This window comes from Cervus canadensis, chromosome 21 (genome assembly GCF_019320065.1).
Source record: "Cervus canadensis isolate Bull #8, Minnesota chromosome 21, ASM1932006v1, whole genome shotgun sequence".
Taxonomy (NCBI): Eukaryota; Metazoa; Chordata; class Mammalia; order Artiodactyla; family Cervidae; genus Cervus; species Cervus canadensis.
This window is the reverse complement of record NC_057406.1, coordinates 52,072,370-52,098,896: the sequence shown is the minus strand read 5'-3', so window position 1 is coordinate 52,098,896 and position 26,527 is coordinate 52,072,370. Positions and strand designations below refer to the sequence as shown.

The 26,527-nt window shown below is 46.4% G+C and overlaps 1 protein-coding gene across 4 annotated transcripts in view; it reads right to left on the bottom strand.

The window, feature by feature from the left end:
• CHST11 (carbohydrate sulfotransferase 11) overlaps nt 1–26,527 on the bottom strand; it is a 265,715-nt gene that overhangs the window by 52,119 nt on the left and 187,069 nt on the right. For 2 of the 4 annotated variants that reach the window (XM_043440977.1, XM_043440978.1), the window contains exon 3: nt 7,079–7,108. The exons of the other annotated variants lie outside the window; for them this stretch is intronic. In XM_043440977.1, coding sequence (XP_043296912.1) covers nt 7,079–7,108 — 30 coding nt within the window. The remainder of the gene's footprint in view (nt 1–7,078; nt 7,109–26,527) is intronic. 4 annotated transcript variants of the gene reach the window in all.

Genomic DNA, 26,527 nt, shown 5'->3' with positions numbered 1-26,527 from the left:
TAAAATCCACATGTCTTACAATTCGCCCATTTAAAGCGTCCTGTTCAACGGGTTTCAGTAGTCACAAGGTTGGACCTCCATCATCACAATTCATTTCAGGACATTTTCATTACTTGAAAAGAAACCCCGTTCCTCTCAGGCTCTCCGTAGCTATCACCTCCCAGCCCCTGGTCCCCTCAGCCCCGAGCAATCACTAAACCTACGGTCCGTGTCTACGGATTTGCCTATGGGATCATATAGAATGTGCTACTCTGTAACTGGCTTCTACACGAAAGAACTAAATGTGCTGACGCCCCAGGCCTGCACCTTTCTGGGCTCTTTCGGTGGGCCACTAGAGTCCCTCCCTCAAAGGGAAGTAGTCAGGACAAAAGGAGATGTCCCCAGTCAACCGCTTCATTAGAACCAATTCACTCAGCTTCCCCGGCTCTGCCCTGAACTGGTAGAGAAACAAGTCTCCCAGCATGCCCAGCGGCAGGGCTGCAGGATTCGAACGATGTCTGTCCTCCCAGCTGATGAAAACCTCTGCGTCAGTCTCCTCCACTTTCTCGTCCCCAAGGGCACCTGGCACCAGCCAGGCACATATCAGAGGGTCGATAAACATTCATTGCTGGCTGATGACAGACAGGAAGCAGAGAGGAGAGGGGAGGCCGTGCCCACGGAGGGCCTGCAGCAGGTCTGCGGGCAGCTCCCAGGTTCTCCACATGTGGACGGATGGATGCAGGCTTGGGATGGCCAGGAGGCAGCGCCAGATGGCAGATAAACTCAGCTGCTCTCTGGTTACATTTTATGCGTTTCTTTGTTTTTCAGTTTCTTTGTCACTGACATCTGCTGCTCCGCGTTGTCCTGGAGGCAAAATGTGAAACAGAAAATCCTCGGGGGATGCGCGTTTCTCCCCATCTCGGCTGCTCTGTTTGGACATGTCATGTCTTTGGATGAGGACCGCCACCCCGACTCCATCCTGGCGACCCCTTCTCTTTCCCTACATTCATGCCTCTTGTTGTCTCCTTGCTGAAGGTGAAACTGACACAATCTTTGCAACTGGTGTGTATCAGTGAGCCCCGGGGAGACCTCAGGGGACCCCAGTGCAGGTAACATGTGATTCCCCACACCAGAGCCTTCTGGACACAGGGAAGCTGCTTCTAAAGCCTGAGGGAGAGTGGATCCATCCGAGAACTCACAGGTGTCATTTCAAAGGGAGACCTTTCAATGGCAGAGAGGGTGGTTTTCTAGGGAGAGCCTGGCTAGCTCCTCAAGGATTCAGATTGGCATTACTCCATAAATTGAGAGAAACGGCCCCAAAGAGCAGCATGGGGTCGTGTGGCCTGGGCGGGGCCACATGGGGGAACTGCAGCCTTGGGATATAGACTGTGTGACAAGCGTCACCAGCCACTGTGCCCACATCCTCCTGCAGATCTTAGTTCTCCTCTCAGGATCCTGCCAGAAGATCCTCTTGTTACAACAGAAGGACGGAGGGCCAGGGCGCTGGTCCAGCATCGCCTAGTGAGAGCAGCCCAGGGTCCTGACGCCGCTGCGGCGGCAGCTGGCGAGGGGGCCAAGCCCTTTCTCAGTCTGACCCACTGCCTCGGGAGCCCTGTGAAGTAGGTGTTACCCACCCCAGTTCCCAGGTGAGCGATCAGGCTCCATGAGATGCAGTAACCTGACCCAGGTCACTCAGCCAGTCAGGGGGAGTTCAAAGGCAAGTCTGCCCATCTGCAAAGGCTGTGGACTCCCCTAGACTGAGCAGCTGCAGACGCTGGTCAGGGGCAGCCTGGGTGCCCCTTCCTGGGTGACCATCTGAAAATGGGCTGGGTGACTCCAAGGTGGAGGGGGTGAGACATGCACAAAGTGGAAGCAGTAAGAATGTTCCTGTGTGGACGTAGGTGCGTGTGTGTGCCCATGTGCCTGTCCATAACTGTGCGTTGCTTCTGTGTCTGTGTATACATGAATGTTTGTGTCTGTATCTGCCAGCGTGTCGCTGTATACATGTGTGCTTGTATTTATAGATACAATTTGTATTACTGTGCGTCTGTGTGCTCCTGTCTGTGGGTACATACATGTGTGTTTGTGTGTGTACGGAGCGTGGATGTGTCTGGGTGCCCATGTATGTGTGTTGGTGTGTGCTTGTGTGATGGTGGGTGTGTATCGGTGAGTGTGTAAACAGGCCCTTGCATGTCAGCAGACTTAGAAGACGATGTCACCTCTGTGGTAGAAAGTTATTCATTTCTTTCAGTTAATATGAAACAAAGGAATCTTTTCTTAAAGTTCTACTTTGGGGCCCCAGAATGTAAACTTTATGTGACTAGGTTTACAGTCTCTGAGGGAAGAATGTACCTTTTGAAGATCAAGCCTGAGAAAACTAAGAATTCACTGCTGTTTCAAACTTCTCTGACTACTCCACAGTGGGAAATAAAGTATGTCGTTGCATATACACGTACATTATATATGTATGTACATGTATATATTTTTCTTAAAACAATACTTATCCTTACCATGTGTGATGCACTCTGATATTAAATTCTTTTCTATTTCATTTTTTCAAATGTCAACTAAACTGATGTTACAACTCACTAATGGGATATAACTCGCAGTTTGAAGAACACTGGTCTATAGCAACTCTTCCCCCAGCTCTATATAAAGTGACTTCATCCATCCATTTACCCAGTAAACATAAAGCAGTTACTGTGTGACAATTACTTGTCTAGGTTCTTGGGAAACAAGTTTCCTAAGCTCCTGGCACTTTCATTCTAAAGGGCAAAATAAACCACAAACCCCAAAACACTGAAGATAATTTTATGTGGTGACAAAATCTCTAAAGGTAATTCAGTGGTTGGTCAGGGAGGACTTCCTGGAGGAGGTGTTCCAAATGATGAGAAGGCCATGGCAAGAGGCAGGGGAGAAGGGCTGGCTAGTATTTTCTCTGCAGTCTCTGCTATCAAAGTTTAGAAATGAACCTTGACTCAGATACTGGCCATGATTCTATCCATCTCTCTCTGGCCTCACTCCCTTCTCTCCTTTCAGCTACATGTTGCCCAAATACTTCACATCAAAATTGGCAGCTCTACATGGGCACATATTCATTCTTTCCCTGGAACATTTCAAAATAACATTTGGTCTGATTAATTCTGTTATTAGGACAAACTCCTGGAAGACACAGTCAATCTTGTGGAGGGTGATTCGACTGGTCAATAAGGCTCAGAAATGAAGGGGCAGAGACCGGCCAATGGGGCTCAGAGACCACATGTAGGAAAGCTCAGGTCAAAAGCGCCAGAGATGGTGGGCAAGCCTGCCCCTCCAGGCCAGCACTGCTTCTCCAGGGCATCTGCATGGCCAGCTCCCTCTGTGCCTTAGGTTCCTGCTTCCATATCATCTATTCAGCAAGTCTCCCCTGCCCACACTAGTTAAACCACAGTCCTTCCTCCTGACTTACCTATTGGACCTCTTTATCTGGTTATCCAGCTCCCCATCTAGAACATTAACCCCACAGGACAGGTATTTCTGCCCCTGTCGTTCCCCAGCCAGCGCTCAACACGTGGCTATGGCATGAGTCAATGAATAACGCTCCTGTTTCCTGAGCGCCTGCTGGGTGCTGGGCTCTGCACCAACATGGTCTCCAGTGCTCACAGAAATCCTGCCAGGTGTGTCCTAGGATTCCCATTTTAGAGATGGGAAGATAAAGGCTCAGAGACGCGAAACACACACAGTGAATAAGTGATGGATTTGGGGCTGAAAGCCGCGTCTCCCTGACTCCAAACCCATAAGGCCTGATGCTTCTACCCACAAAACAGGAGTGAGGCACAGTAAGTGTAGTCAGTCAGAAACAGGAAAACATCTGACACCACTTATACGTGGAATCTGAAATACTGTAAAAATGAAGATACCTATGAAACAAAGACAGACTTACAGATGCAGAGAACAGATGTGTGGTTGCCAAGGGGGAAGCAGACGGAGGAGGGGAGGACTGGGAGTTTGGGATTAACAGAGGCAAACGCTCTTCTATAGGATGGACAGACACCGAGGTCCTGCTATGTAGCACGGGGAACTCTAGCCAATATCTTGTGATAAACCATAATGAAAAATAATATATGTACATGTAACTGAATCACCTTGCTCTACAGCAGAAATTAATACAACTCTGCAAATCAACTACACTTCAATAGAATTTTTTAAAAAATTAACTGCTGCATAAAGCAGATGACCCAAACCAAGATCCATCCAACAGCAAGCTCTGTGGGCACAGAGCACTGCTCTTCATTTTGCCTAAAAAGGGGGTGTGGCTAACAGCATCAAAGATGCTTCTATGACAAACAACCAGATCACCCCCTCTGAGTAGGAGGACAGTTTCATGGTGTGGTTTTATTCGTAAGCAGTTTCTATGCATTTTGTTTTCCAGCACACTGGGGCACATGGAACATAAACAGGCAGAAACTCTGCACTTAGTACCCCCTATTGGGTGCCCTGCAGTGAGAGCTGGGCGTGCAGCTTTGCATGCCCCCGGGGGCAGTCCGAGGGGTCAAGGGGGCCCAGGGAGGGGACACAACAACCTCCCATTTCCCTCTGCACCTCAGGGACAAACAGCCGAGGTCAAATTAACCAGGGCAGACCTCTGAGGGCTGGGGTTCTGGGACACCTACAGAGTGGTTTTGCTTGGGGACAGCAGCTGCTTCAAATTAGAAGCTACTCTAAACAGAGAGCAGATTCACGAGGTTTTTCTGCCCTGGAAAGAGACCAAGGGACTCGAGCCACAGTCTTGATCTTTGGACTCTTTAGGGCAAAAGCTTCGAGGGGAGGGGCCGAGAAATCAAAAGCCAGAAGTGGCGACAGTTGAAGCAGAAGGTCCCAACTCTCGAACAATTCCCAGAACCAGAAGTGTGCGAGATGAGGGGGGTCAGGCCCAGCACAAGGGGTCACCTCTGCAGGGAGAGCTGTCTCCGTCCTGTCACCCGCTCCCTCTCCCCACACCCTCGGCCACCCCACAAGCCAGCTCAGGGGTTCAGTCCCTGCCAGAACTCCTCATCTTTGATGGCAGTCTTTGAGACATCAAAGACTTTCCTGATGTCTTTGAGCTGGAGCCAGGAAGTAAGGGTGAGGCCCTGGGGAAGACCCGAGCCAAGGTAGTTCCCCAGGCTGTCGGGGCAGTGGGGACAGGCACAAAATTTTACCTCCGGAGGACACAGAAACAATGGGTTTCCAACTTTCCCCCAAACTGTTAAGTTCTCATGGTCTGGGCCAGGCCGGGTGTACTCTGCTTCACTCTGTTCATCTCTATATTTTCAGTTCAACAAACGGGTGAGTTCCCATTTGGTGACAGGCCAATTGGGCCAGGCCCTGGACATGTAGCCCAGTGACCAACCTGAGTGTCTGCTATGAATGAGGCCCTAAGGATCCATTATGAGAATGGAGCAGTAACTAACAGCTAATGAGCCAGGCACTATCCTGAATGCTTTGCCCATGTTAACTCATTAATCCTCACAGCATCACAAGTGATTCCTCAGCAGAGGCCTGAAGAAAGTGAGGAAGCTAATTAGGAGTACATCTGGGGAAGCAAGACCAAGGCCGATCAGGTGTGTGTCTGGCCTGTTCAAAGAACCACAGTGAGACTGCAATGGGGTAGTGAATGCCAGGTATCCCAGGCTTTGGGGAGGACGCAGGCCTTCCCAGGGAGGTGGAGATGTGAGTGCAAGAATGACAGGCTCCCTCTTATATTCTAGAAGAGCTTTGGCCAAAGCAGTTGAATGTTCTTTGGTGGAAAAGGCTGGAAGCTAGGAGGGTCCAGGCGAGACTGGAGGAAAGAGACAGCGGTGCGGTGGGGTGGGGGAAGCAGCCATTGCATTCCTGGGCTATACTGAAGACAGAGCTGAGAGGAACTGCATACAGGTTGAACACGTGGCATGAAAAAGGAAGTGTCCACATGGGCTCTGAGGATTCTGCCCGGAGCAGCTGGAAGGAGGGGGCTGCCATGACCTGAGGTGGGAGATGTGCGCTGAACAGCTTTCTGCAGTTTCTGGCATGTTAAACGTGCAGTGTCCAATGAAGACATCCAAGAAGCAGATGGAAGAGAAGACTGAAGTCCAGGGGGCCCCCTGTGTCAGCCAAACAATACTCTGAACAGGAACTGCCGGTGCTTCATTCAACAAATACCCGATTGTGTGCCTACTATGAGCTGACACGGCTGCAGCAAACGTAGCCAGAAACAAAAAGTCTCGGCTCTGTGAGAGCCAGCAGGCATGGGAGGGCATGATGACAAGGGAAGACCCAGGAGAACCTGGAGATCAGAGACCCGGGATCAGCCCTGACCACCCGCCTGCTGAGCCCCCAGGCACCCCGGGGCCCAGGCCCCTCCCGGGGGGCAGCACCCAGCAGCTGCTAGTGCATAAGGAAGACTTGAACGCCAGGCGTGCATCCAACCTGAACGGCGTCCAATGTGCTGGAATCCATTATCGACTCTCACTGACCTGCTGTCTACCCCTGGAAAGATGTCTAAACTGCACTGCCTGAGCCAACACCAGCTAAGACGAATAACAGGGGACCAGTTAATGTCTCCACCGTGCTTTCAGACACTGCTGGGGGTTAGGGAGGGATCTGGGCAGGAGCTGAGGGAGCAGGGGAGAGAGGATCCACTGCAGCAGGCTGGCGGTCATTCAATTTTCTGGGAAGCGAGGCTGCCTCAGCCCTTCTCAAAGCTTCCTGACGGACCCTGAGGCTTCACCTGGGCTCAGTCCTCCAACATCCATCCCAGATGTCTGCATCTTTGTGGTCATGTTCAGAGCTCAGGTTTGGGGCCACCAGGGTTTCTGACCTCACTGGCTGTGGGACTTTGGGCAAAGGACTCAACCTCTCTGTGCCATTTCCATTATCTCTAAATTAGGGCTACTGTGAACTCTTACAGAATTGCTGAGAGGATTCAAAGAAACAGTAGAGCATGACCTAAAATGCTATCTGTCACGCAGTAAGCACTCCCTAATAGTTAGCATTTATTGTTTACCAAGCGCCTGAAATATGTTGGCATTAGGTTGTCTCTGAAGTGGGGCCATAGATAACTTGTAAACAGCAAGGTGAAGGAGACGCTATTGTGACTTACCCAAGGTGGAGAAACTCTCTCCAAGGATCTCTGAAAACGGAAGAGAGAAGAATTTCTCAGGCTGCTTGTTGAACGAATACAAGATGGACTTTCAGAATCCAAGGCGAGCTTGACGACCATGTGCGTGGACCAGCACGTGGATCTGTGAGTCCTGCCCGCTCTAGTCCAGCCTGGCTATCAGGAGCAACTGCCTGCTGAGCCCGCCATGACCCTAACCCCAAGAGAGGTCGGCTCGGAGGAACAGCGGAGCCTCGGACTTGGGGAGGGAAACACAGGATGGTCTGTGGCCAGGGTCACCCTGTGCCCCTGCCATGTCCCAGCCCCCAAGTGGACAAGAGGATCTGTCTTCCCTGCCCAGTCCGACCAGAAGTGAACATGCTAACTGGACTTTAAGCAGCGTAGGTTCCCGCTTCCTGTCTGATTTCCGGCTCCATCTCTGACTTTTTCCTAAAGTCTCACCTGGAGGGACCTCACCAGTCTCTCAAAATGGGGACTGTTTCTGAATGCTGCACCTTTAGCCTCTCCTAGCCTCGTGCATGACAGGGCCCTCCACCTACCCAGGCAGCCCAGCTTTAACCCTCACCAGACCCCTGATACTAAAAGAACAGCCTACCCACAATGTGCCTGAGGGGTACACTTCACAGAAAGCGGGGGCTACTGGTTTTAACCTCAGTGATTTGTTTTCACCTGTTCTTCAATAATGTTGGGGAGGAAAGTGTCTTATTATAGGAAAAGAAAATTTTCAGACACACCAGAAGAAATGATCCCATCACTTGAATGGAGAGAACTAGAGGTGGAAGAAAGAACAGTGGACTTGTGGGCGGAGCCTTGAGTTTAGATTCAGCTCCCGCCACTTGGTAGTAAGTCAACCTTGGGCTCAGCCTTTGAAACTCAGCTTTCTCATGTGTCAAACGGAACAATTATAAAGATGAAATGACAGCATGTGTGTAGCCAAAGTGTAATCAGACTAGACTATGGCAGGCATTTAGCATTATTATTATTTTTGTTGTTGTTACATTTTTTGCCTGGCCAGCTCCTCTGACTTTTTCTTTGTGAATCTTATGGCTGCTCACACCCTTGATCTTTTTGCTATGCCATTTTCCCCAAAAGCTACTGTAATGGGGGTGAAACTTTCTCTGTCTCGAATATTGAGCAATATCCCAAAATGTCTGGCGTAGAGTGGGTATGGAATACACGTTTTGAAAATATAATCAATACCATAATGATATGTGGGTTTCCCTGGTGACTCAGATGGTAAAGAATCCACTCACAATGCACGAGACCTGGGTTTGATCTCTGGGTTGGGAAGATCCCCTGGAGGAGGGCATAGCAACCCACTCTAGTATTCTTGCCTGGAGATCCTCATGGACAGAGGAGCTTGGGGTCACAAAGAGTCAGACACGACTGAGTGACTAAGCACAGCACAATCATATATATGTATATATATATATAATATATTTATGATATTTGGTATTTATGATATATAATATGAAATATAATATATTTATGAATTGGGCTTCTCAGGTGGCACTCGTGGCAAAGTGCAGGAGACCTAAGAGATGTGGATTCGATCCCTAGGTTAGGAAGATCCCCTGCAGCAGGGCATGGCAACCCACTCCAGTATTCTCGCCTGAAAAGTCCCATGGGCAGAGGAGCCTGGCGGGCTACAGCTCCACAGGGTGACAAAGAGTCGGACATGACTGAAGCAAATTAGCACAGCACATACATATGAATTATGATATAATTATATACAATAATATATTACCAGGTCCCAGGAACCATGCTAATTGCTTTGCATACATTATGTTCATGTAACCCTCTCCATCTTACATGAATTAATTATTAGCATTTTCCCCCCACTTTGCAGATGAGGAAAATGAGGCACTGAGGTAACTTGCCCAAAGTCATATAATTCTAATAGTAAGATGTTGGGGGGATGGAACTTCAACCCAGATGATCTGATTTCGGAAATTGTTCATTTGACCACCACAGAGCCTCATGAATACATAATTTTCAAAGAAAATGTAGGCGGGGGAAAAAAAACACTGATGTGTAACCTGATATTTCTAGAGTTGAGTCATAAATTATGTGTGAGGGGATAAAAATGAATAATAAATTCCAGAAGTTATGTGGGGACAGCTGTAAGAAAGATGGGCACTGCAGTAAGACTATTCTCGGTTCTAAGTGAAACCCAGAGGCGATCTGGGAAGGGTTGCAATGGAATATGAAATCATAGAGGGTTCCAGTGAGGCTCTGACCTTACCACTCAGTCAGCTGGGGACGCCATTATTCCCTGCCCCCAATAAGCAACACTTTGCAGTCCCTGGAAGTGGAAGACTAAAATCCCTTCTCCAAATCACTGAAGAGACCTATCTGAAGGCAGAGAACGGGGGCTCTGGTTACTCTGCTTATTTTACAGATGAGAAAACGGAGGCCCAGGGAAGTGAAACAGTTTATCTGAGGTCCCACAGCAGGTAAGAGGAAGCCATGTGTTATTGATCGACTTCATTCATTCATTCATTCATCTAACAGACATGTGATGAAATTTACTGTCTGAAATGTACCAGGAGGTAAGGACCATGTTCCTAGTGACAATCCAGACCGGAGCCAGCCCACAGAGATGCAATGCAGGCCACATTGGTACTTTAGAGTGTTCTAGCAGCCACATGAAAAGAATAAAAAGAAATGGGTGATATCAATAACTTATCTCAAAAGATCCAAAATATTACTGTTTTAATATGTCATCAATATTTAACAAATATTAATGATGTGTTCTCTTTTGTGAGGGTACTAAGTCTTTGAAATGCAGTGTGTATTTAACACTAATAGCACATCTCACATTGAACTGACTACAATTCAAGGGCTCAGTGGCCACATGTGACCAGTGGCTACCATATTGGAGAGCATAGATCTGGGACCATGGTTCTCCATCTCACTGTGTATTGGGAGCACGTGCAGAATTTGTTAAAAATACTGATTGCCAGTTCCTACTCAGAGATTCAGTTCAGTAGATCTGGGGTGAGGCCTGGGACTCCGTAGTTTAACCAGTATTGGATTCTGATGTAGCTCACCATTATGGAAACAGTGAACTCCTAAAATGCAGCTTAATAAACATCAACCAGATAGCCAGTAAGGCCCCTTCTCAAATTCCTATGGACTAGGAAAAGTTTGATCTGCATTAAAGACAAGATCTGATAACATTCAGCTGAATTACTTTGAAAAAGAGTTTTCAAGTAGAGAGTGCTTGCTTTAGATAAGATTTCCAGATTAAAAATAGAGTCATTGGCACACATTATATTAAATTTAAGAGTTTTAATTTTGATTGATTTAATCTCTTTAATCAATTATTTTAAGATTAAGCAAACAAACCTTCTGACATGCCGCCAGCACTAATTTGTTCAACAGAAAACTTCCTTAACAAACAATGGACAGTTGGGTGGCAGTGATACCTTTGCTGAACTGGTAAGTTCAGCAATGAAGGCGTTGGGAGATATTCATTAAAAGCTTTACTTAAGCGCCTTCTGTATGCCAGACACACCCCTCGGCCCTGAGGTTACAGAGGTGAATGAGGATGGGTCATGCTCTTGAAGAGTTTGCACAGTTGCTGCCAAGATGGGTAACAATGTACAAAGCCCTGTGTGAACACAGGAAGGAAAAAATCAGATCTGCCCTGGAGCACAGGAGAAGCCCCTCTGATAGGAACCAAGCTGAGCCTCCAGCCTCTATGAAGTGTTTAACACGTAGAGACCGGGAACCCGGGCAGAGGGAGTGAGGACGGTGTTCTGAGTGTTGGAGAACTGTGGGCAGGGAGCTTGGATGCCTGGGGTGGAGAAGGTGGAGAGTTTGCTGGGGAAAGGGGCTGGAGCTGGGATGGTGAAATGCCCTGAAGGCCAGACTAAGGCATGTGGATTCAGTCCGCCAGGTAACAGGGGCCACGGCTGTAGTTACGCAGATGCACACAGCACAGCTTTGGTCAGTGATGGATGGATAAAGTGGTTGATACATGGTTATGCGAAATGAATGGAAGTCTTATAGTTGGGGAGGGGAAATTGAAGCCAGGAGGCCAGTAAGGCTGAGGGTCAGCTGGTGAGAGGCAGGTAATGAGACTTGGACCAAGTGCTGACAGCAGGTGGGAGATGAAGCACAGATGGTTTTCAAACGACCCAGAGGAAGAAAGTCAAGACTTGGTGAAATTGCTGTAGGGAGTCACCCTTCACTTGGCTGAGGCCGTAAGCCACGCTGTTGTGCTAAAGGCTGAAAAGTTCCAGGAAAATGCGAAGAGGCTCATGAAGCCAGGATCTCTTAAGAGCCTGTGGAAGGAGGATGCCGAATCTTGGGATTGACACGGTATTCCTTTTTGTGGGCTGATGATATTTCTGTACCAGCTCCTCATTTTCCCCTTAGTTTACAATTTTTTCAATAGAGAGGTCATAAGAAGTGCAAAACATCGCCCAAATCAAGTGGCTGGGAGGATACAGGGAAACAGAAGCCCTTGCCCACTGCTGGTACACAGACTGTAGAGAAACTCTTATATCTGGAGGTGGCCATGCACCAGAATGTTCCAATCAGCGCTGTTTCTAATGATGCAAACTTGGGAGCAACCTATGTTTCCATCTATAGAGAGATGGATAAATAAAATGTGGCATGGTCATATGAAGCAATTAAACCAAAAGATCCATGGGACTGACCCTCAAAACACAGGGTGGAGTGGAACAGGCAAATTGAAGAAAAACATATTCAGGATGATGGCATCTATATGAATCGTGGATACACACACCTGAACTATATATTATATATGACTACACATAGTGGAAGTTAGAGTGTAAAAACATAGACTGAGATTTGTAGTAAATTCATAATACAAGGTTGAGAGGAGAGGGGCAAAGAAGAGGTTCAAAAGGGATTTCTATGTTGATGACAATTTATTTCTATTATATGGCAGACCCATAAAAGAACTGAAGCAAAGATGCCAAGATGTTATATTCGTTAATGTGGGATGGTGAATAAAAGAGTGCTTATTATCAATATATCATTTGCTATGTTTCCCTTTGGGATTCCCAGGTGGCTCAATGGTGAAGAATCTGCCTGCCAATGCAGGAGACCCTGGTTCGATCCCTGGGTTGGGAAGATCCCCTGGAGAATGAAATGGTAACCCACTCCAATATTCTTGCCTGGAGAATTCCATGGACAGAGGAGCCTGGCGGATGACAGACAGTCCAGGGGGTCACAAAGAGTCAGACATGACTTAGCAACCTAGTATGCACATGCAGGCTTTATCTTCAAAAATTTCCCAAATTGAGAGAGGAAGGGAGGAAGTGGGGAGGAAGGGAAGGGGGAGGTGGGGAAGGGAGGGCGGGAAGGGGAGGGGGAGGGGAGGGGAGAAAGAAAAAGAAATGGAGTGCATGGGAACCAAGCAGAAGGCTTAGAAACTGTTCACCCTACCAACTGAGGGCTTCACACAGCAAAGAGGGTGCAGATGGTGATTTAACATACCTAGGGGTCCCCCTGGGGTCTAACACCATATTCTGTACACTCAGAATGACTGCTCTGGTGAGGGCAAAATAAACTCCTTTCCTGTGCATCCCTTTCTCAGCCCAGCACTGCTGCCAAATAGGGGTGGGGAGGGGGTCACGGCATTCATTTACACCAGGTCCTCTCCACATGTTCACCTTCACCAATGTTACTCCGCCCAGACTCTCCCACTGTTCCGGCTCTAGAACATGACTGCACAGCCATCTCACATCCAAGTCACGCCTGCGTGTGGCAAGGACCGGACATGCCCGAGAAAGGAGAAGTGGGACAGGACACATGGGCTGCTTCTGCACAAGGATGCCTCCCCACCTCTGGCCAAACACTCTGGGATGCAGAATTTTCAAAATGCTTTGAGAGTCAGTTAAAGCACAGGGAGATAGAGTTGAGTGCAAGGAAGCATCCTTCTCACTAGTTACAGAACAAGACAGAAGTGTCTGCCTGGAGCGCCCTCCTCGTTGCCGGGAGCAGTGCCTCCGTGTCTTTACGTGTCCAGGTCTTTGCAGAGTGGGTGCTGAAGAAACGTTTGCTCACGAAGCAGAACTACATGACCTCCCCTCTGCCACACACACACACACACACGTTTTTGAGGACTATGTTTCTGTTTCCAAGTTTTCTCTCTCTTAATGGGGCAATGTCAACTAATGATTAACGATGTTTGATTCTGGAACCAAATTGACTAAGTTCTTGGAATAGACATGAAACCTCTCTATGATCAGTACATTCACCTCACAGCATCTTCAAGATGCTCTCAGCACAATAGCTGGCACACAGGAAGTACTCATTAACCACTAAGAATGGTCACTAGTTGGTCCTCAAGGCAAACCAAGCGAATGGGCTATACCACGTCCATTTTACAGATGGGCAAAGCTGAGGTTCACAGAGGTCCTGTGACATGCTCAAGGTCACACAGTTTACTGGTAAATGACAATGCCAGGATTTGAGGGCAATTTATCTATCTCTAAAGAACTCCCCAGGCCCCTAGCTGTTGCAACAACCCAAGAGCTGATTCACAGACCAACAACTTCCAGAATCTTCTCCTGCCAGCAAAGAGTCTGGTGGGAACTCTCTCAGCCAAGTGGAAGCTCCTAACTTCTGCAGTGTGGGGGCTGGGAATCTGACTTAGGTCTGAGGAACTCTCATTCCCACATCAAAGATGAGAACTGAAAGTCACTCTGACTAAGCACACAGGGAGGGCAGAAAGTTCTGAGAAAAAGGAAGATGCCAATGGGCTTTAATCACTCTCCACTCACCCCCAGGACTCATGCCAGAGATGAAGGCTTTGGTGACATCTTGGTTTTTTTTTTATCCCAGGAGTTCAAAGAACCTCACAGCCATTCCGTCACATTCAGGCTTCATTTTACTGAAGTAAAGACGATCCCAGGTAGAATCCTGGCCGGAGACCCAGGGGAAGGCACATCCTATGTCACACTCACTCCTTCCACCAGGGCGGTGGTGGAACAACAGCTTGTGCGCCTGACCATGGGCCCAGGTTTCGCACAGAAATGACCATCAAAAACACGCTTTAAAGAAACCGTGAAAAAAATAAACTGGGAATGGTGTCCTGGCTGCCAGGTATAGCTCTGACCTCTCAGAGCCTGCCGCAGTGCCGGGCACAGAATCCGTGTGTGATGGATGTTGAACAAGAGGAAAGGGGACATAACCAATGGGTGCTCACTGGGTTACCCAGCAGCCCCAGGAAGTAGGGGGTTGTCACCTGCATCTTACTAGTTGAGGAAGCCGAGATTCCAGGAGGTTTCAAGGCGTATGGGAACCCTCCGGCTGGTGAGTGGCAGAGATGATTTTGAACTCAGGGCTGCTGGGTCTTTGGGTTTTGAACCATGTCACGTACCTGACTCTACACCATCATCTATGTAATACTCGGCAAAGCTTCTTGATGGATAGATACGCCAGTTAAACCTGGGCAAGACGGTAAATGTGGCAAAACCACCCAGGGACAAATCCAATCAGTTGCCCCATTTGGGGTCCTAGGGCTAAGAGTGATTCTTATACTTTAAATGATTACATTGACACAGTTAGGTAGGTTTCCACACAACAGCCTCAATTTTGCCTCTTGGTCCACAAAACCGACAATGTTTACTATCTAGCCCTAAGAAAATGTTTGCAGACCCAGGATATAAACCGTATCTAATTTGACTTGAGGTTCCAGAGGGGAGGGGTGTGCCCGAGGCCAGAGATGTTCTCTCTAGACCCAAGCCTTGGTGTCTCTCCAAGGTCAGCTCTCGCCACAACACACTCGGCTCTGCCTGCCTAACTCCTACTCATCTAAAAGTGTCAACTTAGTTGTCCCTTCCTCCAGGAAGCCCTCTCTGATTCCCAGAGACCAAATCAGGGGCCCTTCTCTGTGCTGCTGTTTTTCTCCCAGCCACTGTGACCCCCATGTGCTAGCAAATGATGCACTGTGTTAGTGCTGCCACTTACTCATCTCCCATCCCCTGAGCAGCCAGCTCTACAAAGGCAGGTGCCATTCTGTCAGGGGCGAGAAACACTTTAGTGACCACACACCCTGGTGTGACCAGGCTGCTTCAGCTCAGGCCTAGCAATCTGTGTAAGTGTTAACAATGGCCCCCTTCATCCGCAAAAGGACTTCCCTAGTGGCTAGGTGGTTAAAAAAAAATCCTCCTGCCAAACAGATGTGGGTTTGATCCCTGGGTCAGGAAGATCCCTTAGAGAAGGACATGGCAACCCACTCCAGTATACTGGCCAGGAAAATCCCATGGACAGAGGAGCCTGGCAGGCTACAGCCTATGGGGTCGCAAAGAAGCAGAAATGACTAAACAACAACTTCATTCTCAAAAGCATCCCCGGACACGAAAGATGCTCGTCAGTACATATTACCATCCTGTGTCTGAACAGCAGCTTAAGTGTACAGCTCTGACTTGGTCCTTCCATTTTCTAGCAGTGTGGCAATGGATAAATGGCTTAACCTCTCTGTGTCTCAATTTCCTCCTCTGTAAAATGGAAATAGTAATAGTTAATAGCATAGGTTGGTTGTGAGGATTCAATGAGTTAACATGCATAAAACACTTAGAATGCTACTTGACAAACTGCAGGTGCTACGTAAGGATGCTGGATCCCCTTACGGTTATTACAACGTTGTGTTCTGTTAGACTGGCGCACACACTGCCTGGGTGAATGATGCCTGACTTCAGGGGTGGGCAGAGCCAATTCCAATGTCCAACTTCACACAGCTGGTCAGGGAGCATTCAGGCCAACAGCTTCGTCCTCTGGCTTCCCACTCTAAGGACCAAGGAGGGTGGGACTCCCTGGGTCACTCCTGGTCCCCTCTTACCTTTTTAGATATAGGTACTGCTTTTGGTTTGATTAAAATCCTCCCAGACTATCTTTTGTACATTCATATACCTCTGTTATAAATGCGTCCACAGAAAATATATGGCAATTGTCTTAGGATATATGGTATTGGACCGAAAGTATTTTTTAGCTTTTTTCCTTCAACAGTAGACTATGGCTTTACTTTATTAGACTTAGATCTACCTTGTTCTTCCTAATTAGAACATCATAGTTCATAGTTTGACGAACATAGTTTATTTGATTCTCTGAACAATCCCCTGTTATAAACAGTGCCACAATGAACATCTTTGTGGGACCTCTCTATACTCGGGGAAGTTTTCCAAGATATTCCTCTCTCTTTGAAAGTAGGCTGTTTCACACTGTCTGCTCCATGACGGGCCAGAAGATGACCTTGGATATAGGTTTTAATGCTTCCATTTTTCACAAGTCAGAAGTCAACTTTTATTCTTACCCAAGAGGAAACAATAGTGAAGATAACTTTAAAAAAGTAACAATAGTTTTAGCTAATTGAAAACTACAGATGAATTAATTCAGCCCTCAGAATGAACAAAAGCTGTGACTAGAAAGGAATGTCTCAATTTTCAAGGACCCCCCATACATAGTCTCCAGAGTGCTAAGTCCCCTTGAATAGAAAGCTATTAACTGAGTCTCACCTTATTTATAGGCACCATGTTATTTTAATGAAAACTAAATCTTGCTTGCTCTTTCTTTCCAAACCTTTCTCTGCTCAATCGAGTTCCTGTGACTACATGGGAATCATTTATATTTAAATCTTTACCCAGAGTCCCAAGAGTATGAGCCCACCTGAATGGGGAGATAATTGCTCTTAAACAAAACGACTCTTGAGAACTTCCAGCAGTCTCATTAGCTTCCCACATGGAATCAACCCAGTTGTGACCTAAATTGTGATTTCTACACATTGGTATTAAATCAAAAATACATGGTAGATATTACCATATATAAAATAGACAGCTAGTGGGAATTTGCTGTAGGACTCAGCAAACTCAAACTGGGCTCTGTAACAACCTGGAGGGGTGGGGTGGGGAGGGCTGAATGATGCTGATGTTTGGCAGAAAAAACACAATTCTGTAAAGCAATGATCTTTCAATTAAAAAAATAATAAATTTAGAGACAAACAAACAAAAAACAATATATGGTAGAATTTTGTGAAAGTGGTATGGATGAGGGGTGGGCAGGGGCAGTAAAGAGAGGTGGAAAGGGATCTTCTCGCAAGACAGGGCTAGGAAAGCCTGTACAGGTGGCAGAGATGGGGGCAGGGACCCAAGTGGACACAGATGGTGCCTGTTCTGGCCTGTGTCTTCCCAGCGATGGTCTTCCTGGGGTTTTCCCTCCCTACAGGGCAGCCCCAACCCCTCCCCCAAGTTAAAGGCCAGGTGCCTCTCCTGCCCAGTCCAGCCTTGGGATCAAGTCTTGGGTACTGATGTAAGATAGCACTTATCACAGAGCCAAGTACACAGAAGCATTATATAAATAGAGTTACTATTATTCATCATATAATTATAGCGAGTGCTCTAGAAAAGGTTGTTAAATGACTCATGAACCGACTGGGCGCACTTAGCTTCCTGGATGGTGGGGGGTGAGTCCCGCCCCAATCTTAACCAGAACACAACAGACAAATGAGGCTCTTTAAGGCACTCACTGGCCCCACCCTTGGAAGCAGACACAGCTTCCGATGTGGTTCGAGCAGAAGGAAGCATGTTTGCTGTAGGAAGCAACCGCTGATTGATGGTCCCGAGGCAGCAGGTTGGGGAGGAAGGAAGTTTGGCTGAGGCCAAATCATGGACCAGGATGAGAGGTCCAGGAATTTCTCTGAACCCACTTTTCTAACAGCACATGTTTCATCCACATTTAAAACCCAGCAGGATGAGTCACCTGAAGGCTTGCATCTCATTTGCAAAATGGAAGGATGGGAGCCACTGGTCTCCAAGGTTCTTCTCTGCCGTGACAGCCTTAGAGCACACGGGGTCCCCAGTTTACAGACACAGAGATAACCACAGGCCTTTGTGTTTTCTGAGAATTTAAGGCCCATCGGAGGCTGTGCTGGGAAGTGATGCACAGAAAACATGACCACACTGTTGCCAAATTTATGTGTGAACTCCTACCCCTCCACACACTGGCTGCAGGCAGGAAATACAGAATGATAACCCCCCACCCTCCCGCATTAAACAAGAGGAAATGTGGTTGTCATGTGATGACTCGTGGCTCAAGGACCAGAAGACTGAATCTAGGTTATTTCTCAACCTAAAACCTAAAGTTACGGAAGAAAACTTTTCCTGGGTGCTACCTGAAATATGACAGTTCTGGGTAGAAAATTTCATTTCGTTGAAAAAAAATTTTTGAGTGAAATTGATTTTGGCCTCCATTCTCCCATCTTACCTTATAACATCTGTCCACTTCTAGAAGTTTCTACAGACCACCCTAGGATCCAGTCCTTGCCCCTACTTTCTAGCTGTGACTGTGGGTGAGTTTGTAAACTCTTTGGCCTTGGCTTCATCTGTAAAATGGAGATCTCAGAGCATCTACTTAATAGGGTGATGGGCAGGTGAAATGAGATAATCCAAATAAAGAACCTGGAATGGTGGGTGGTACATCCTAAGTGCCCAAGAAATATGAGTCATTATTATAAGTCATGATTACTGCTGTGCTAGCCAGGATTTATATACTTTTACTTAGTACCTCTAATGTGCAAGGTGCACATTCAGTCAATAACCATTGGCTTGAACACTCAAGTGAGAAGATAACAAGTCATAAAGCACTTGGTATGGAAATGATGACCCAGAATTGCCGATGAAGGGCCTGGGCCCTGCTGGCTTCCCAGTGCAGGGAACCCTGGGCTCCATCACAGCCCCTCCTGGTACCTGGCAACATCCAGAGAGTGCTGCATGAACTGTGGACTTGTGGCATCCATACACGAGAAGGACCATGTGTCTTGTAAGTTGGGACCCACACAAACAAATCTCAAACCAACTCCTACAGACAGACATAGGGAAACCAATTCACAATAGAAAGTCTTAAAAAGGTCTCCACAACTTTAAGATTTGTCCAGAACCTAAAATTCTAAATCAAGAGCCCATAGAGTCAGATAGAGAAAGACAAATATATGTTGCTGCTTACATGTGGAATCTAAAAAAAAAAAAAGGTACAAATGAAATTATTTATAAAACAGAAACAGGGACACAGATACAGAAAACAAACGTATGGTTACACAGATATAGAAAGCAAACTCATGGGAAATGGAGGAGGGATAAATTGGGAGATTGCGATGGACATCTACATACTACTATATATAAAATAGTCAATAAGCATCTACTGCATAGCACAGGAAACGCTACTCAATACTCGGTATGACCTATATGGGGAAAGAGCAGCTATATGTACAGTTGATTCATTCTGCTGTGCAGCTGAAACTAGCACAACACTCAATATCAAGTATACTCCAATCAAAATAAAATTTTAAAGAGGAGCCCATAGAGAGTAGCACATAGGAACTGAATTTGTGTGGGTCCAGTATGTACCAGAATCAAGTATCCTATTACTTATGACCACAACCATCTGCCAGTTACCTGGTCCTTAGGGTCTTCTGCACCTGGTTGAGCTGGGAAATGCAGAGGACTGTCTTACAGAACGGCTGTCCTCCGAGGTCAGCATCTGGTGTCCCGAGACAAGTCAGCCTAACCCTGGAGCATGTAAGACAGGTTGAACTGGTGTTCATCGGACTTTTCTTAGGAAGAGTCACAGAGTCACAGGATCATATATCGAAATGCCCTGAATGAATTTCTGCAGCCATCAGAAAACAGAGCACAAGCCTGAGAAATTCCTAACATGAGGGTAAGGGTGCAAATCAACTCGGGTATCAGGGAGTGAACAGACAGACAGCAGGGGCTGAACGCCGGCAGCGCCAGGAGCTGTTATTTCTATCTAACTTGCTCTAAAGGAAAGTCCGAGTCCAACCTCTCACCCCAAATCCTTCATCAGCACAACCACAACAGCAGTATGACCTCACAGCATCTACTGATACTAAGTAATTATATGCCAAGCACTCCACACACATTTTTATATTTAATGTTCACAGCAGTCCTCCAAGCTGGTTATCTACAGGTGTAATGGAGCTCAGCTAGGCTAAGAGACTTGTCCGAGATCACACAGTTAATTAGCGTTTGAATCCTTGGTCACTGACTCAGTGTATCATGCCTTAACAAGAAATGCTTAACAATGGAAAAGGGGGCATTCAGAATTTATCACTGGATGATAAATCACAGCTTAATTTTTCTCATTACAAAGCAACTCTAAGTAACTTGAGACAAGCATATGTATTAAGGGGCATAAGTTGGTTTCTTTTTTTTAATGCCAAACAACCTAATTTGCTTATATATAAATCAAAGGGTAGAAAAGAAGAATTTCAAGCTAAATGGAATAGCAAGCAGGCAGATTGCACCTCAGCTCTTTCAGAGATCATATATTAAGGTTTTTTTTTTTAGGCCTTACAACTAATGCTTCTAGACCAAGATGACAGATGAAGGTTTACAGATTTATTTCAGCATAAATTAATGCTAACCATATGCATGGGTAAGATAACCAAATCGCCATAAAATCTTGGCAACCTCCAACATAAGAGAAATAGCTTGGGAGCTGAGAGGAGGAAAGAAAAATCCATGTAGAGTCCGTTGGAGGAATTCCAATGTGATCACAGAGTTTACTAAGATTCTGACTTATGTTTTGCATTTTAATCATAATATACTTGCAAGGTAGGGGACGATAGATAGTCTCTGGAGGGGAAGAGGTGACCCAAATAATAATTCCTTACAGCTGCTGAGCACCAGGACTGAACAAAGGTGTCTGGCTTTTACTTTGAGCTTTCTGACGGCTCTTGGAGCTAGGGAGGACCAAGGTTGATTGTTCTCTTTTTACAGATGACAGAATTGGGCTGTTAGCTTTGCTGCTCAAGACCAGTGCTCTTTATAAAGCCCATGTTGATCCCCACCAATCCATCTATCCACCCATCCATCCAGCTGTCCATTTGTATTTTCTATCAATTCCTATTTATCCCGTAATCCTTCAAGAAAGAAAGAAAGAAAAGGGCTCCTTTGGAAAGGAGGCACACCCATGTGTCTGGACACAGTTTTGCAAAAAGAGTCTTTTCTTGCCAACACTGCCATCAGCTTAGGGATCTGCAGCCCTGCCCTCCCCCTGTTTCTGCTGTGTCTCCTGCTTCTCCTTCATTTCCACTGCTGACTGGTCTTCTGCCAGCAGTGTGCACTTACAGTCATGTGCCAACAATTATGGGAACATTCTTTCTCCTCTCTGCCCTTCTGCTCATCCACCAGGTTGGTAGGACTCCAGGCCTCTCTGGGCTGCCTCTCCAGCTTGGGTTCTATGGCTAAGAAACACCAGCATGATGGAACTGAATCCAGGGGTGAATATCCTATAGGAATGAATTGTCCCACAGATGTCTATGCATGTGTTCACTCATTCATTCATTCCCTCACTACTTCATTCATTCATCCAGCCAACAGCTACCAAGCTTCTACTAACAACCTATGAGGCGGGAACCTATGAGCTTCTACTAACGACCTAACAGAGGCAAACCATAAAAGGTAATCTTCTCAGATAATTTTTGTATTAACACTTAACAGGTCTTATTTTTAGGCTATGCGCTATGCCTGAAAGTCATAAAACTACACCTTTTTTAAAGCCACTTTACTGGCAGCACTTCTAGAAGCTAAGATTTTCCACAGGGCAGAGCTCTGTTCCACCTTTTCCCTCGTTCTGTGGTGAATGATGCAAGGGCGGCCTCCAGAGAGATGAAAGCTGCCCACTCCCACCTCAGCAGGTATCAGCACCGGTTGTCTGCCACACTCTGGCCAAACCCCGAATCCTACCCAGTCCACACAGGCCTGGCCTCACCAACCATGGAAAAACTCCTGGCAGAAAGGCTTTGTTTTGAGGGCTCTCTCTATTCCCAATCCCTCCTCCTTGAGCCACATCCCAGGCACAGACCAATCCAGAACACAGACCCCAGAGTTCTACTCAAAGGGACCCTGCAGTGCTTATGGGTAATTTTGGTCCTGAGTAGGCAGCTGCCTGGGGGTCACAAGCTTCACGTATACCCTCATCCCCCTTGCCTCTAAACTGCAGAGATGTTGTGGGTCCTGAACTCTACTGGTTGGAGGAGTTGGAAATGCCTGGGAGGGATTCTTGACTCATTGACTAACTGGGTGACCTTGACCTTAATCTTCCTCTCTAGAAGAAGATAATAAACATGCCCTCACAGGCTGGCTGATGTCCTATCCCCACCCCCACCCCCCCACCCCCCACTAACTCAGCCAACATTTACAGAGTATCTACCACGACCGAGGAGCTCTGGTCTGGGGTAGAGCATTTATCTGGAGGATCTTGGGAGAAATAAAGGTAGACTAGAAACTACTATGTGGGCGTGAGGTTTTCCACCTCTCTTGGTCTCTGTTTTCCAAACTGTACAAAACAGGGCAATGCTGTACTTCTCAGGGCTGCTTCGTGTATTTAAAAATAAAGTGCACCCAACAATGGAGACTGAATCCCAGTGAATAAATAAAATAAAATGTAGCAGAATGCCTGACACCAGGTAGATGCTCAATTAATCTGTGCAGCAATTCTCTGAAAATATAAAATGCAATCTACTTCCCACCCAGTAGGAAAACAAAAGGAACCTTGTTCTTTCTGTGCCTTGAAGCCCTTGACAATTATCATGAAGAAACGGGGTGTTTTGCTACATGGAATGATGATAGCAGTAACTAAGTTAATTCAGTCATATGTGGAATGTGGCTTAGTAGTCTATTAATTTGATTTATGAAAAGGTAGAGGAACCAGAAATTAAATTGCCAAAATCTGTTGGATCATACAAAAAGCAAAAGAATTCCAGAAGAACATCTACTTCTGTTTCATTGACTACACTAAAGCCTGAGACTGTGTGGATCACAACAAACTGTGGAAAATTCTCAAAGAGATGGGAATACTAGACCACCTCACCTGCCTCCTATGAAATCCTATGAGGGTCAAGAAGCAACAGTTAAAACCAGACACGGAACAATGAACTGGTTCAAAATTGAAAAAGAAGTATGTCAAGGTTGTATATTGTCACCCTGCTTATTTAACTTATATGCAGAGTACATCATGCAAAATGCCGGGTTGGATGAAACACAAGCCGGAATCAAGATTGCCAGGAGAAATATCAATAACCTCAGATATGCAGATGCCACCACTGTTACAGCAGAAAGCGAAGAGGAACTAAAGAGACTCTTGATGAAGATGAAAGAGGCAAGTGAAGAAGCTGGCTTAAAACTCAACACTCAAAAACCTAGGATCATGATATCCAGTCCCATTACTTCATGACAAATAGATGGGGAAACAATGGAAACAGTGACAGACTATTTTCTTGGGCTCCAAAGTCACTGCAGATGGTGACTGCAGCCATGAAATTAAAAGATGTTTGATCCTTGGAAGAAACGCTATGACAAATTTAGACAGCATATTAAAAAGCAGACAGATTACTTTGCCAACAATGGTCCGTATAGTCAAAGCTATGGTTTTTCCAGTAGTCATGTTTGGAGGTGAGAGTTGGACCATAAAGAAGACTGAGCACTGAAGAGTTGATGCTTTTCAACTGTGGTGTTGGAGAATACTCTTGAGAGTCCCTTGGACTGCAAGGAGATCAAACCAGTCAATGTTAAAGGAGATCAATCCTGAATATTCTTTGGAATGACTGATGCTGAAGCTGAAGCTCCAGTTCTTTGGCCACATGATGCAAAGAGCCAACTCATTAGAAAAGACCCTGATGCTGGCAAAGGTTGAAGGCAGGAGGAGAAGGGGACAACAGCAGACAAGATGGTTGGATGGCATCACTGACTCAATGCACATGAGGTTGAGCAAGCTCTGGGAGATGGTGAGGGACAGGGAAGCCTGGCGTGCTGCAGTCGATGGGGTTGCAAAGAGTCAGACACAACTGAGCAACTGAACAATGAACAACAAAATCTATCAAACTATATCTCAAGTTTCCTCACCTGTGAAACAGATGAGGGAAAGTAAAGGAATTAGTTTAGAAAGGGAGGATGCAGCACAAAACAAGTGTTAGCGATTATTATCATAAATACCCTCTGTGTGGAAGGCAATGTCCCAGCACTGGGTGACAATGGGAGGTAACAGTCAAGGTCTCTGTTCCCGTAGAGATTGTATTTCAGAGGCGGTAAGAGAGGCACCAGACAGACAAACAAATGAGCAAATCATTGCTGATGGTGAAGACAATACAACATGGCGATGCAACCAGGAGTGACTGCAGCATGGAAGGCCTCTTGGAAGAGGTGATGTTTCATCCGAGACTTGACAAGGAGGAGCCAACCATGTCGACATCTATAGGGATGTGGGCTCCCAGGGAGGAACAACCACCATGCAAGTCTCACAGCGGGAATAAGTTTGAAGTATGTGGTTAGTAGGCAGAGTGATATGAGGTTGGTAGAGTAAGAAGGTTCCTCAGAAGACAAAGATTCACTTCTCCCTTGCTGCGCAGGCTCCAATTACCCATCTTGGCAGCATGGTGCCCAAGGCAGTCGCGTCCTGTGTCTGAAATTCTGTGACAGCTCAGAGGGGCTGGACTTGCATTTCGCCTTCTCTGTTCTACTCCCCTCAAATTCCCAGTGGTTCTTCCCACTTTCAAATAGACACCTTGAGAGATTTATACCCAATTCCTCCTGGAAACATAATATAACCCATGAGAGACTGATCAAACAGGGTTGCTATTTAGTCTTTGGACCTTGATAGGAGTCATAAAATAGCTTGTGCCTCTTTTAACATAAACTTGGTTACAGAAGACTGCCTTGATCTGCAGTCTTCACAGTCAAATAGCGTTGGCCAAGCTAATCCCACTCCCCGTCCCCTGTCCCCTCTGGTTCACACCCATCATCTGGTCAGCTGAATAACCCTTTTGTTCCCAACTGAATCCAGTTCTGGTAAGATGGAACCATGCTGGGGTTTTCTTTTCCTGCTTTTCTGCAGGCCATGATCTTTCTGTAGGCCCTTGACCTACATGCTAAAACCCTTGTCCATTTTTTAAACCAAGACACTGGGCTCTGTTTGTTGTTACAGGAGCATTAAAAATGATTGAAAGTAATCATCGTGAGAATAAAGGCTCCCATTTTTGAGAACCAATTAGGACCAGGCATTTTATACACATTACTTCATTTTGTGCTGTTACTGGCCCTGCAAAATGGGTGAAGCCTTTATTTTTTCAGATGAAGAAGGGAGAAAATGGTGCACAAAGAAATGAAACTCTTGCCTGGAAGAGAGGGGCTGGGGATTAGAACTAAACCTTCAATGCCCTGAAGCCAACACCACACAGCAGATCAAGAAAGGAGAACAGGGTCTGCTTCAAGCAAGATGAGGAGGACCGTTCGTGGTAGGCAACAGGATGGTCCCAGAGAGGTTATGTCTTCATCTTGGGACCTGTGACTGCGTGACCTCATGTGGCCAAAAGAGACTGCCAGTGTGATTAAGGATCGGGAGATAAAAAGATATCCTGAATTATCTGGAGGATAATAACACAGGTCCTTATAAGAGACAGACAGAAGGGTCAGCGTCAGAGGAGATGTGACGGTGGAGGCAGAGGGTGGAATGATGGGGCCACCAGCCAAGGGATGCAGGCAGTCTTGAGAAGCTGGAAAAGGCAAGAGACAGATGCTCCTCCAAATTCTTCAGGAGGAACTCAGACTTGCTGACAACTTGATTTTAGCCTCATAACACCCATTTCAGATGTCTGACCTTCAGAAAGTTAAAATATTGAGTTGGCCAAAAAGTTTGTTTGGGTTTCAGAACACCTCAAATTAACTTTTTAGCTAATACAATAATATATTTGTATTAAGTTCCTAACTTGTGGTACAGCACCAACAGGAGACTAATACATTATCCATAAAGTGAAAGCCAGTCTCTTGCCCAAATGAGATAATGGCACAAAAATCAAACTGACGTGAAAAAGGCAATCACTGAGCAGTTTCCCTCTTGTGCAGACAATACTACCTATGACGACAAGGTTGACATGGGGTTAGGGTGTGAGCCCCACCTCTGGAGTCAGAGCTAGGCTTGAGCCCATGTCCCCCAACCACACCGACTAAAGCACATGTGACCCTGAGCCAGCCTCCAAGCCTCACTAAGCCTGAGTTCCTCATCCATCTCCACCAGAAAGTTCTTCAAGATATTAACAGCAATTAATATGACCAAGTGCTTACAGCTTGCCAGAGAGCGTGCTACCTACTAAACACATTCTATTTCATTTAAACCTCAAAACAACCTTATAAGAAGAGTAACGTATGAATGCCATTTTCATAGGAAAGGAAGCCGAGGCACAGAGCAGTCGCTTGCTCAGTCAACTACGGGGCTTTGGACCAGGAATCTGACGTCAGAGCTGCTGGTTTTTCAATCGCTGACATGGACGTCTGGCACGGAGTATGTGCTCAGCTCAGAATGGCAGTTATTATTTGTACTGGGGTGGTTAAAAAGTTCGTTTGGTTTTTTCGGTGAGATGTTACAGAAAAACCTGAAAAA